At 34.2% G+C, this 13,052-nt stretch overlaps 1 protein-coding gene across 1 annotated transcript in view; it reads right to left on the bottom strand.

Annotated features, from left to right (window-relative positions):
• Window positions 1-13,052, bottom strand: part of LOC142603683 (transcription initiation factor TFIID subunit 4-like) — a 149,083-nt gene that overhangs the window by 69,051 nt on the left and 66,980 nt on the right. The window contains 2 exon segments of the mRNA XM_075765546.1: window positions 3,165-3,221; window positions 12,794-12,919. Of these exon segments, the coding sequence (XP_075621661.1) occupies window positions 3,165-3,221; window positions 12,794-12,919 (183 nt within the window).

Below are 13,052 nucleotides of genomic sequence, written 5' to 3'. Positions count from 1 at the left end.
TTCACTGTACCAAACTGATTTTTAAAATGTGTTCAAAGGACACAGTGATCTCCCCATACATTTTCTTGATGACACCAGTAAGCAAGAAAGGAACAACTTAATGCTCTATGTTCTGTGAAAGAAACTGAACTCATGTTTTTTCTTTTTAAATTAGGAAGAAAACCAGAGCGTTAAGAAATGAAAGACTGCAAAATATCTATAAAGGGAATGTGTCAGAACAAATACCCTTTGCTAGTTTACTTTCCTCCCCCTTCATCCTATTATCCTTGCCTTGGTACCTTTATTTTGCATTCCAATACAATGTTTTCTAGAGTTCTTTCAACGTTTTGAAAAGTTTTTTCTTAAAGATTTAAAAGACTTTCTTAAAGACCTTAAATTACTTCCTTTGGTATTTCCCTTTCTCCCTCTGACTTTTGTCTTCATGAAGTATCTTGGGCTATATTCTCTTTCTCAGACTTCAGATATTGGTTACATTTGGGATTAGATATTCATCCATTTCTATCTGGCAAGAAACCAGCGTGTAGTGTTAATCACACCCTGTTTTGAAGAGGACAGTTCCAGACTGCCTGGTTAGCAGGAGGAACGTAGTGGTGTCACTGTTCAAACACAGGCACACTGTGAAGTCTGAAGTATTATCCAGAACATAATAATTATATTTCCAGAACATAATAATGAAATCATCAGCTGCTTTGCTGATATGAAAAAAACAAACTATCTGACAATCATATAATTAAACAAGTAACACAAGCTAAAAACGAGCAGATTTCTTGGATGCCCTCTTCACGCGTTTTAAAACACTACCTAACGTAGCCAGAAGAATATCTGAGCAACAAAGGTCTTCAGGCAATATTCAAGACATGGAAATCATGGAAACACAGCTTCAAATCCAGCTTATTATCAAAGCTGACAGTATTACATTCATCAGCTTATACAAAACCTGGAAGAAACCCAATTTCTCTCTCAGTTATGGGTCATATGCACATTTAAGAGTAGCCCAGCTGGCAGTGAGGTTTTGAAATTTTTTTACATTTTGTATGAGTTGATTCCAAACTTTTAATTTCAAATAACAAAGCCGTGCCAAAGACACTCTCTCTAACTGACCTTTTATACTATAAAATTGGTTATTTTTTATTTTGGCAGTGCCAATACAATTTGAGAGATCAGCATATAGTCAATATCCAATGAAGAAAAAAATATGAACAATATTAAACAAAAATATTGCCAGTCCCACTTTCCCTGCTCCCCTTTGCAAAAATTAATGCAAAAGAGTATGTTTTTGTTAAATATATTTGAATATTTTAGGTGAAAGTCTCTAAACTAGTGAAGAGAGAGCTTTAGAACCCTAATTACTAAAAACAGAGACATGCTGATATTTCTTATGGTTTGAAATATGTAGAATGAAATTCAACTTCAGAGAGAGGCATGGTGCCAGCAAATTATACACTTTCATTAGAAGGGTGGGAAAAAAGGCAGGGCTAATGTACAAAAGAATGGGGTGCAGCACTTAAACAGAAAACCTAGTATTCATTCTGCATTTACTTAAACATGTTACCATATCCAGGAACACCACTACTTTAAAATCACATACTAGTTTGATATAAGCATTTTTAACTAGGTTACCACCAAAATATTTGCTACCTCTTTACTAACACCACTATTACCATTGCTCAGAATATATTTCATACACTTACTTTTATTCACATGCCAGCACAGCATCACTCCCTCTAGTGGGTAAGAAACACAGCTTATATGGACAACCTGAATGTTCATACAAGGGAGTACTGCAGCTACACCAAAAGCAACAACACTGGCTAGAGTGCAAGTCTTTTATCATAGCTGTAAGGAGAACTACCATTTCACTCTGACCACTAGAAAATGTGTTTTTACTAGCCCTGTTGTTTGCCTTTGCTTCCTCAAGTTTCCAATGGCCAAAAAAGAATTACAATGAATGCAAATATTGTGGCAGCAAGAAATGCATTTATTTCTAGCTTACTTTCACTTCCAGCAGAATAGTAGTTTTAGTTCTCAGTTCAACAGCAAGTTTTGCCTGCCATCAATTATTTTCACATATCTGATTCTTCCTTTGCATACACTAAACTCAAATAGTATTAAAATCCTGTGTCTTTTCCTGTCAAATAACTTGATTACTCTACTTCATTTGAATACTTGCTTGACAAACCCAACTCTGGAAAGACTAAGGCATGGCTTAACATTTACAAGAACTCATTTCAGCAAATCTTACTACATAATCGCATAATGAAAAAAAAAGACAAATAAAACTCAACCATGTATGTGGATTTTTTTGACTGTTAGATACATAAAACCTGTATAGCTAACGGAACTATAGAACACTGCCAACAGGGAAACAACCGGAAGAACGGGTCAACACAAAAGAACTTGTTATATGCATTTTTCTGTATATATTACTTTCTAATGTGTAGTTATTACATTTTAATACATATACCCAAAGAAGTTGGCTAAAAAAACACCAAACAGCATCAGTTTGCTGCAAATGATGTTGCTAATTTTTAAAATAGGAGTGACTTTCAACTGATAGATATTTTAGTCTAATTGACTTAAGTTACAAGCCGATCCTAAGCCATGAGATGCCTTAAGCAAAGGACAGTCACTCTCATTTACAGCAAATTAAGGTATTCAGTAGTTCAAACTGTTACTCTTAGAATAAGGTATGAAAACTTCATCTGAAATTATTTGATAATTTGTAATTTAGACTGATGAGTAAATAGAACCTGAACCACACTGTAGAGAAAATGACTGGCAATTACATTACTTGAAAGACTGCTACCAGAACAAAATTGTTAAGTAACACATTTCTAAGAAAGTGACATTTTACAAAAAGACAAAGGCATATATTTTCCACCAAAATCTAATGCTGCTGTCATCAACAAGCCAACAAAAGCTACAGCTACCTAAAATGGAAATGAAAATGTAATGTATGGAAATATTCTCTTACAAAATCTCCTTAGGCTTCACATGTATTAATGTATTAGTTTGCAAACATTAAGATCAAAGGCAAAGCAACAAATACATCCTAAAAAGTTTTTAGTCAGATTTTTATTAACGATATACAAGTAGCAAGGCATAAAAAATTAATATGTTCAAGCCTTGAAATGTCAAGTGTAATGATCTCTAGCTCTGCTTACCTCCTTTGCTTTTTGTTTCAGTCTAGCTTGCTCTGGGTCTTCTTGCCTTGAGCGACTCTACATGTTTAAAAAAAAAATGGGGAAAAAAGGTTAACAGATGGTTTAAGAACCCCTCATCTGTTGCAGTAAGTTAAAAAATAGCAAAGAAAGGGGAACAGGATACAAGGTGTCAAAGATGGGATGCTTAAATTCATAGAAGTGCAATTTCGAACCCGTTGGCCTCACCCAAAAGACTGTTAAATATTCAGTTGTAAATAACATCTACCCTAGATTTAAATTAAAAAAAAACAAACCATGTTTTTGTCAATGCTAAAGTTTCCATACAGGTTTGGATTTCGATTATTTAATATAAACAAATTCAAGTATCTGACAACAGAAGGGACACCCTCGCCATTATCTGATCTTTTTAATTTAAACTCTTTACAGTCACTTATTTTAAAATAATTTACTGTTTGCAACTAAGCTCTTATTCAGCTGTTGGTAGAGAATGTGGAGAAAACAGTTGTAAAGTCACCCTCCCAAACAGTAAATCTTCATAATAAAGATGTTACTATCCACATGAGCTTACTTTGAGTACAGCACAGAAATACACATAAGTTAAACTCATTCATGTGCTACCAACAATACTAATTTTGTGACGTTTAAAACTGAAGAAATATTGCCAAATGGAAACTTTCGTATTTTCCTTCAAAACCAGGAACAATAGATCTAAAAACCCATTAAGAATAACTGTTTAATTGCAATAACAACCCGTAACAGTACATTTCTTCAGATACAGACTGTTTTACAACCATATGTTAAAACTATTAAATTCTTATTTATGCTCACTAAGCGTACTCAAATTGATGGAATTCAAAACTTAAGAGGTAGATAATATATGCATTATACTTTTTTGAATTGTGTGATTGGTCAGTATTCAGAAAAGGTTGCATAAAAAGTTGTTAGAAGCTGCAACAAAACTGGAGACATCCATGGAAAACTGCTGTTCCCACTACCTGAAAGATGTAATTGGTTTATTTCAGTATTTCTTTGAGATTTGAAGTGATATAATTTACACAACACCTAAAGGAATAAAAATATCTATGCCCTCTCCCATCTTTCTTTTTCTGCCTCTTGCTATGCTGAAGACAGGCCTGAAACTTGAAAGAATATTAGCTTGCAAACTTACATATGTTCAGATTTTTTTCTGAATTTTTCATAACATATTCTGTTCAGAAGTTAAAAATCCAGGAAGAAAACCAAAGGAAGATAGGTTTTAAGGGTAAGAGGACATGTAATATTGTTGATATACCTGGAGAGAGCCTTGACTATGATTTCGCAGGCAGGGCACCAACACCACTGACTTCTCTATCCTTTTTCCTGTTTGCTTTTTTAAACTGGGATTATTTTTTCAGCTAATATACCACACATATAAAACACAGTGATGACAAAGCATGGCCAAATTAAACAATAATGAGATTTTTAGATGGCGTGCTTGACTCTTCCACTGTACACATTAACTTCATCTTCCAACGCCACCTACTAGTGATTTTGTGCCTGTTAGCATAACAGGCAGGATAGTGTCTGGAGCAAAGTAACGAGAAATTAAAATTTGCAGGTAGCTAATGACCAAATTAGACTCCTATGCTGTAGTTGTGCCGACCAAGAAAGAAACTCCAACTTAACTGAGATTCCTTCTAACTGCTGTGGTCAGACAAAAGGAAAAATTTAGATAATCTGATCTAGTAAATGTTTAAAGAACAAAAAGGCATTTCATGAAGTATGTGGATCTGCCACAGAGCTGGGAGTCTATTCAGCAGAACAATTACCAAGAACTTGATTATATTTATACCTATTAGGTTAAAAAACCCCAAACAACCAACAAAAAAGCCCATTCAATGAGTTGCTTCTTTAGGAGATGGACTTAGGTAAGTATTTCTGAACTGAGCAGAATCAGGTCCTTGCTCTGTCATTTTGTGATGACAGTTCAATCATTGTGTGCCTCAGTTTCTCCAGTATGATGTGTAGAAAATCATATTTAGCCCTTTCATGGGTTTTGATGATAAATTTATAAATTTACAATGAACTTCTATCGCCTTCTGAGTCTCACAGTGAAAGCAGTACAGAAATACAAAGTGTTGTTATACCACTGTATGAAGCTGAATGATTTGCCAAATGCAAAGTACAAGTTAAAAGCACTTCAGCTTAAGGAGAAAGCAGAGTGTCCTGGGAAAATCAAGCTGAGACTTCTAATATTGTTACCCAGTTTCTACAAGAAAGTGATAGAATCCTGGAAAACATACCATATCTACGTTGTGTTTGGGGACAATGTAAGAAAAACTAAAGCAACACATGCAAAGTAACATTGCAATTTCCTGGACTCCGTAAGTGAAGAAAAAACTCTGAAAGTGCTACGTATTTAAAAAATAACAGATTTAAAAGTTGGGGTTTCCCCCCAAAACTGACCAAGTAGAAGTTGATCTGGAGTTCAGGATAATCTGAAAAAGCAGACCCCAAAAGCAGGCAGAAAAGCACATGATCTACTCTGTGTATACCTCCAGCTCATTCACAATAAATAAATTATTGCAGAGGTGAAAACAGGTACTCAACTCCTGACTGATATTAAATACAGGATTTTTTTCAGTAATGAAGACTTTAACTAAAAGGTGATGTTAGACAGGATAAACCCAGATTGAAGATGAAGGTAGAACTACTTTTACATTTAGAATAACACAATGAGTTTCTGGTTATTCCTTGAACCCACACCAAATGGCCTTATCAAAGAGCTCAGGCTAGCTCTTCTTTCAAACAAGTAGAGTTCCAACTTTACATTGGATGTGTCATTATTGGTATAAGTAACACTAATAAAATTAAGGAATTTAACTGTCATTTTGTTTCTTTTTGTGTTCAGATAAATTTTAATAATTTTTTTTAACAGATCGTAAAGACTAAAATACCTTCCTGCTATCACATCAGTTTGAAAATCAGCAAGCTTCAGAAATAAAATCATCTGCACATGGAAGCTAAAATGTGTTAAAGTATCAACATTGACTATTGTATTAGTTCTTCACTTTATGATCTAATGTAAATTATAAAAGGCTTCTTCAATGCCGATGTAACACCGATTAAAGCAAATGTAAGCAAACGAAAATGTCAAGCTTAATAGAAGTGCCTAGATAAGCTTTAAAAATGTCACTGGCTTCTCTTTACACTCCATTCCACATATGAACATCTCTTTCTTCCTCTGAAGAGTTTGAACAATTTTGCTGCTGCTCAGCTCTTGTAGTGCTTGTCTATATCTCACCATTTTTCTACTCACCAATTATTTTAATACTTTACACTTACTTTCGTCAAGCCACTGACAAAGCATTCCTAGCTTTTAATTCCAATTTAATTTTTTCTTCAAAGTCATCTCGTATTTTTGTTTTGTCTTCCTTTCTCCTTTCCCTCTAACATCCAAATCTTAATATGCTGCATCTCACCTGTTTTGTGAAACATGTTCTTCCAAAATCTTTTAATGCACCAATGCCTCCTTCCTCTAAAGCTTCAGAAACACCCACCAATCACAGAACCCCCCCAACGCTAATACTTTCAATGAGTTCATCACAACTCCTTTCCCTTCCTCTCTCTATTTTTCATGTCTAGATCTGTAAATAAAGAAATTTGGGTTTAGGTTTATTTTCATGTTGATGAATAAACACCTTTAGAAGCAAGCTAGCTTCCCATAGTAATTTTAGAGAAACGTAGGACTGATCCTAACCAGATAACATACTTCTAAATACATTAAATGCTGTCTCCTACTGAGAACTTATTCACCAAACCAGGTTTGTTAACATTTCTTCCAACCATAAACTACTTTTATTAGACCAGACAGCCTGATATTTTAATTGTTAAGAATGAAAGTGCTTTGTGTTAGAGAATTTGCTATCATCTTATTTATCTGAAAACTGCATAGATCACATTAGGTCTATGGAAATATTAGACTTTGAAAGTATGAAAAACAGCGTATGTTAAACGTGTATTCAAAACGCATTAGAAATACGGGGTTTCATTTACATGTTACCAAACTCCCTAATGTTCCAAACCTCAGCTTTTCCCCTTATTTGCGTTAAGGAAGAACGCCACAAAAATAGACACGTAATTACACATGTAACAGTGTACTTTTAAGAAGGGGATTTGGTATTTCATAGAGTTGTCTTAAATTAGAAAACAGCAGCATTTTTAAAACAATAAGGATATCTATAACTCATGTAATAAATATATGCAGAAATTATTTTTAAAATTGGAGGATACTCTGTGTGTCTATGCAGATGGGCACATCTACAGTCCTTCTGATGTATTTATCATCGTTATTCAGTATTTTGTTGTAATTCATGATGTCAAAGCTGCATTGTTGTTACATTTTGTCCCACTAACAAAACAAGTTTTCTATTAGATTTATAATAATTTTGAAGTCTCGGCTTGTTAAACCTGTGTTAGAAAATGTCTTACAGGGTCTCTCCTCCTAAATACATGTTTCCTGTGTTTAACAACATCTGATCCCAGTTAAGGCACTTACAGCTCTACTCGCCCTTCTCAATACATATACTGAGAGTCTTTAATGCTTCAAATTCATCTCTTTTCATTAAATAAAGTTAAGAGTCACAACTGCAGGTGCTGTACTATTGAGAGCCACTGCTGTGCCAACAGTTTCAATTTTAAACCTATTTTTCCCCATTGATGACATTAGAACTTCACCCACGGCTGTACCAGCTTATAACTTTCACTTTTAATTAAAGAAATTAAATTGGCAACATGAAACACTTTGCTTTCACATTAGCTTTGTTAATAAAAAGTGAAAGTTAAAAGCAGCATAGCTGAGGGTAAAACCCTATTCAGAGCTACGATGACAGTGAGGTGGAATGCAAGAGTACAGGTCTACAAAAAGATTTATTTAAAAATCATTAAAATGGAAGTAACAAATTTCTAAAAATTCAGAAAATTATCTGAACACAATAATTCCCTCTTCGCTCTCCTCTCATCAGAACTGAGTTATAAGTTTCTGTTCAGAGAGCTTCATCTCACAGAAAGCTGCATTACATCCACTGTACTCTCAGAAGAGAGGGAAAGGATTAAATTGGCATGACGACTCAACTCATTTCTGGCTCCAAGAGGTAGCCCCTTCAAGTAATGACAGGACGCGCGTGTAAGGAAATCTGCATTGCCAAATTTCCATGATCTCTCTCCAATAAAAAAGCCCTTCAGCCTATAACACTATAAAATCACTATAACCAATAAATACTAATTAACATTGCAAACAACACTAAACATAATTTTCCATTTACTTAGGTAATTTATTTTTTTTTTACAGAATAGATCTTACTCCTGTGATGGTTGTATTTGAGACCCCAAAATGTGACAGGTTTGTGTTACTAATACAGAACAATAATACTAATGTGCTACTAATACAGAACAATAACTCAAAATAATAGATTAATAGAATGTATATATTGGAAATTAATTTTCAAAATTAATTTGATAATAAACATGCACATAGCCAGTCTGAGCAGATGAATTAACACAGCAATTTTAACATGATCCACTTTATTATAGATCATGTCATAGAAGTATTATTCATTAATTTTCTGAAAACAAGGACAACCCCAAGCTGTAGCTTTACTGTAGAAAGCATCCCTCTCTCCAAAAAACAATTCGGAAATAAAACCAACGAACCAAAAAAAAAAAGAAAACAAACAAAAAATCAACTACAAACTCCTATTCCTCCTGCTGCCAGAAATATTTCCATTACTATCCCAGAACCAGAACCTCATTCAATTTGACACACACAACCTGCATTTTCCAGGTTTTGGAAATAGCTATGAAAGCAGCAAGGAACACAGCTTTTGCTATAGCAAGACCTGTGCTCTGGGTTTGGGGTTTTGTTTTTTTGGGGTTTGTTTGTTTAAGAAAGTCCACACAACACACACCATGTCAAATGTAAAGGTAAATTCCTCAAGTGATTTTAGTTTGGCTTTTGACCTTTCTGCGGTCTTTCCTTAGCTTTTCTTGCAATTTCCCATACCAGCCACCAAAGACAGATATAAAAAAATGTCTTGCTTCTGCACACACCTGGAAACAACAGCCAGTGGCTTCTTACTGGGAAAACAAACGGGGACAAAGAGTTGACTTTGCCAACCATTTCCTTTGAGAGAGACTGCACTCTACATAGGTGTTTACATACAAGATGGCCCCTCGTTGTGCCGTTATTATTTTACCCTATTATTCACGTATCAGGAAGATAACCCAAAATTAATGACTATCAAGGCAGCTGCAGTCTCTCTCTGAACAGCTTCTATATTTGACACATCATATTATCTGGATGTTTGAAACAGGAGCCTTTCCAGCAGCAGGAGGTGACTGGATCTCACAGTTTTGGGGACCAATCTGTTTTTAAACACTTCTATTATAAAACGAATCACTAGGAAGTAAATTAGAGAAATGCTCTGGGCCATATGTTCTAGGTTGGTGTGCATTGCGGAACATGCTGCAGAGATCCCTGAGGTATAAGACATTGTGCTAGCTCCTGAAACAGTATAGTCTTGTTTTCAATTTTTAGGTTTTTAATTAAGAGAAAAGTGTATGCTGCATCACTATTATAGCATACCTTATGATTTGTCCTTTCCTGTCAAGTTTGTCGTCACCCAAAGTATCTCACTGGAATGCCAACATCAGTCATTATTCTTCTAAGCTTGTGGTATGAAGTTTCTATTTCTCAAGTATTTCCCAGGCACAGGATGTAAGATTTTCTAATATTCTTTCATTTAACAAGCCAAATAATGCTGCTATTTTGTTTTAAAGATACTCTTGTAGCTTCACAATTATTTTTAACTTGGATAGTGGCTTTTCTCAGAATGTAAAAAATTTAAAATATTTTTTGAAACCAAACTTTTTTTTCTTTTATCTCCCCATCTGATTTTATCTCTCATTCTCCCAAAAACATTTCCTGAAGCAAAACTAACCCCATCTGGGTGCTTACAAAGTCCTCAATCATATCCTACTGTAACAACTGAGATTATGGTTGTGATCAGAACACTAGTGTCAAATATTTTCTTATCTCCTCCTAAAGAAATCAACCTACTACCCAAAACAGCAACAAAAACCTGCAAACCTGACACTTCCTTTGACCACCATTTACATATCTTTCTTATCCCTTACTGAATTCTAATGCAGAATTACCAAATTGGTTTCAAGGCTTCCCAAAGACTCACGCTTTCATTTAAATCTATTCCTTCATTTTTCATCATCTTTTCAGTTGATTATTTTGTTAAATTGATTATTTAGTACCATCAACTCCAATGCCCAAAACATTTCCTTCATTACCTTATTCTTTGTCAAAACCTGGACTTTGACTGTTAACAAGGCTCCAAAGTGTAATTAATTAAGACAGAGTTTTCACAGTGCAAGTTAAACCTGTTTACACTCTTCCATACTGGACAATAGATAAGGTACCACTAGCAGGCAATTTTGAAACTTTTCCTAAAATTATTCTGCTGAGTAACTTTAAAACCTGTTGCAAAATAACGTGACCAAACGTGTACAAGATAAAAGATCACTGTTTATCTAAAAGGCACATTAAGAAGCTGCAGTTACAAATAAAAGAAAAAAGAAATCTGATTTTTAGATTTAAGCATTTATAGGAAAAAAAATAGCAGAAACAGAAATTTCATTTTAAAATCCCAAGTTTTCTAATCTTTAAAGACAGAACACTGTCAAGGTGACAAAGTTGCCATGACTGGGGAAACATGGTCTTTGCATAGCTGGTACTTCTGTCTCCAGAGCCAGTTTAATCATTACCCCCTTTGCAGACACAAATATCAATCAGTAGGCCACAAACTGACAGGAAATGGGTACTGATCTTTATCACTAGTTATCAGGGCAGCTGGGGCAGATTTTAACTGTGTCTGTTTAATAACTGTGTTATTACAATTACTGCATCCTTTCCACATAGGCTTAGATCTCCTTAGACAACTAGACAAGCTTGTAAAAGACCAGAAAAAACTAAATCCTGGGTAAGGAATTAGTGCATAGGAAATCAGAGTAAAGACCCAACAGTTATCACTGTTAATGTACAGGTAGTCTTGCACTTGAGCAGCAATCTAGAGTCTAAGGAAATCATGAACGATCCATTATGTAGAATAAAAAGTTGTAATCTGACCATGTTTTCCTAAACTATGTCCTATGTAAGTCTTGCAATAGGTTGTCAATCCAGTGGAACAGAATGGTTGAGTGTCAGCTGAATGCTCCACAAAGAAAAGACGCTATCAATGGAAGTTCAGTTCCAAATTGGCATTTACACTTAAATCACAACATTGCATAAACACCTCCCAACAGGTTCACAATATCTTCAACTTCTCTTTCTAAACATTAATACTGATAGATCAGCATTGCTCTTCCATGGCTACTTTGTGGTTTGGTTTTAGTTTTTTAATGCCTTCATGTATTTTTCTAGTATGCCATGTATTTACGCAAAGTTGTCTCCGATCACTTTCTGGTTATGAAGTTGAATTATGCATTCATTATTTTCTTATATTTGTTTGTTGTAGGATTCTTTAATTTGCTTTCTGTAATCTATAGGACTCAAATTTGTTGATCATGTATTTATTTCCTAAATTTTGACTTCACAGGAGTTTATATTATTCAAGAATAAAACAAAAAACAAACCAAAACAAAAAAACAAAGAACATCAAATCATGAACTAATTCAGGTTGGAAGGGACAACAGGAGGTCATCTAACCCAACCTTAGAAAAGCCTGCGTAAGGCTTTGTGCAGTAAGAGAAATGTTTCTGAACTAAGGACTACAAACTACTGTATTTTCCTCAATGTCCATTAAAAAAAATACAATCAACATAACAAACAAGCAGCACGATACACAGAAAAGAAAACATCATTCATCAAAATGCATTCACTGGAGAAAAGAGGATTAAAAAAATAAGCAAGCATTTCTTTAATTAAAAAAAAAGTATTAAGAATGAAAACTAAATCAGTTTTCATTGAAACATTTAAAGAGTATATAGGTTATCTGGAAATCTGTGTTAAATATTTAACAATGTGAACAATTGTAAATTAAGAGTGAAATCAATTAAATAATGCAGTTATATAGAAGTGACTGGAACACCAATTCAGATATGCAGAATTTAAATTAAAATAAACAAATGAATAAAACTTTTAAAAAACCCTCTAGAAACTCAAGAAGTGGAAAGCCTCAAAAAAATCCGTAACCATTTACTGAATTGTGCTTAAATACCAGAAGCATAGGCTATGATTTTCAAATGGCACAGAAAGTCTGCTATTAGATTTCAAAGGCAACTGTGAAAATTATTTCCCCAATTTACTTTGAAAATGTTAGCCATTGTGTCCTACATTCCCAAGAACTCATCAAATTCAGAGCCGTATCTTTAAAATGCAGGAGCATTCCAGTCAGGTAGGACTGGAGTCATCATAGATAAGATAGCATGACTTAACAAATTAAAGGTGTGATGTCACAACAATAGTATATTTTTGTTATAAGAAAAAAATTGTGTTTATGAAACAGATTTCAAGAAATTAAATAATCGTTTTAGGACTCTGAATTGTTTAAGTAGTTCAAAAAAAATTAGAGTAAAACAGATACCTTGGCAGCCTTTAGCAAGATTTCCCTCTCTTGTTCATCTTTCCTTTGCTTTTCTAAACGCTCCAACTGTTCAAAAAACTTTAACTGTGATCGGACGTCTGTAGCTTGCTCGTACCATTCATCATCCTGTAAAATAAGAACAATGTTTTACAAAAACAAGCATTTTCAGCAAGACTATGCATTTAAAGAAGACTATAGGTGTTACACATAAAATCTTTCCATGGTACTAACAATAAAAAAAATTTAATTTCTGGTTTGG

The sequence above is a fragment of the Balearica regulorum genome, chromosome 13 (genome assembly GCF_011004875.1).
Source record: "Balearica regulorum gibbericeps isolate bBalReg1 chromosome 13, bBalReg1.pri, whole genome shotgun sequence".
NCBI classification, from domain to species: domain Eukaryota; kingdom Metazoa; phylum Chordata; class Aves; order Gruiformes; family Gruidae; genus Balearica; species Balearica regulorum.
This window is presented reverse-complemented; position numbering and strand designations above follow the sequence as displayed.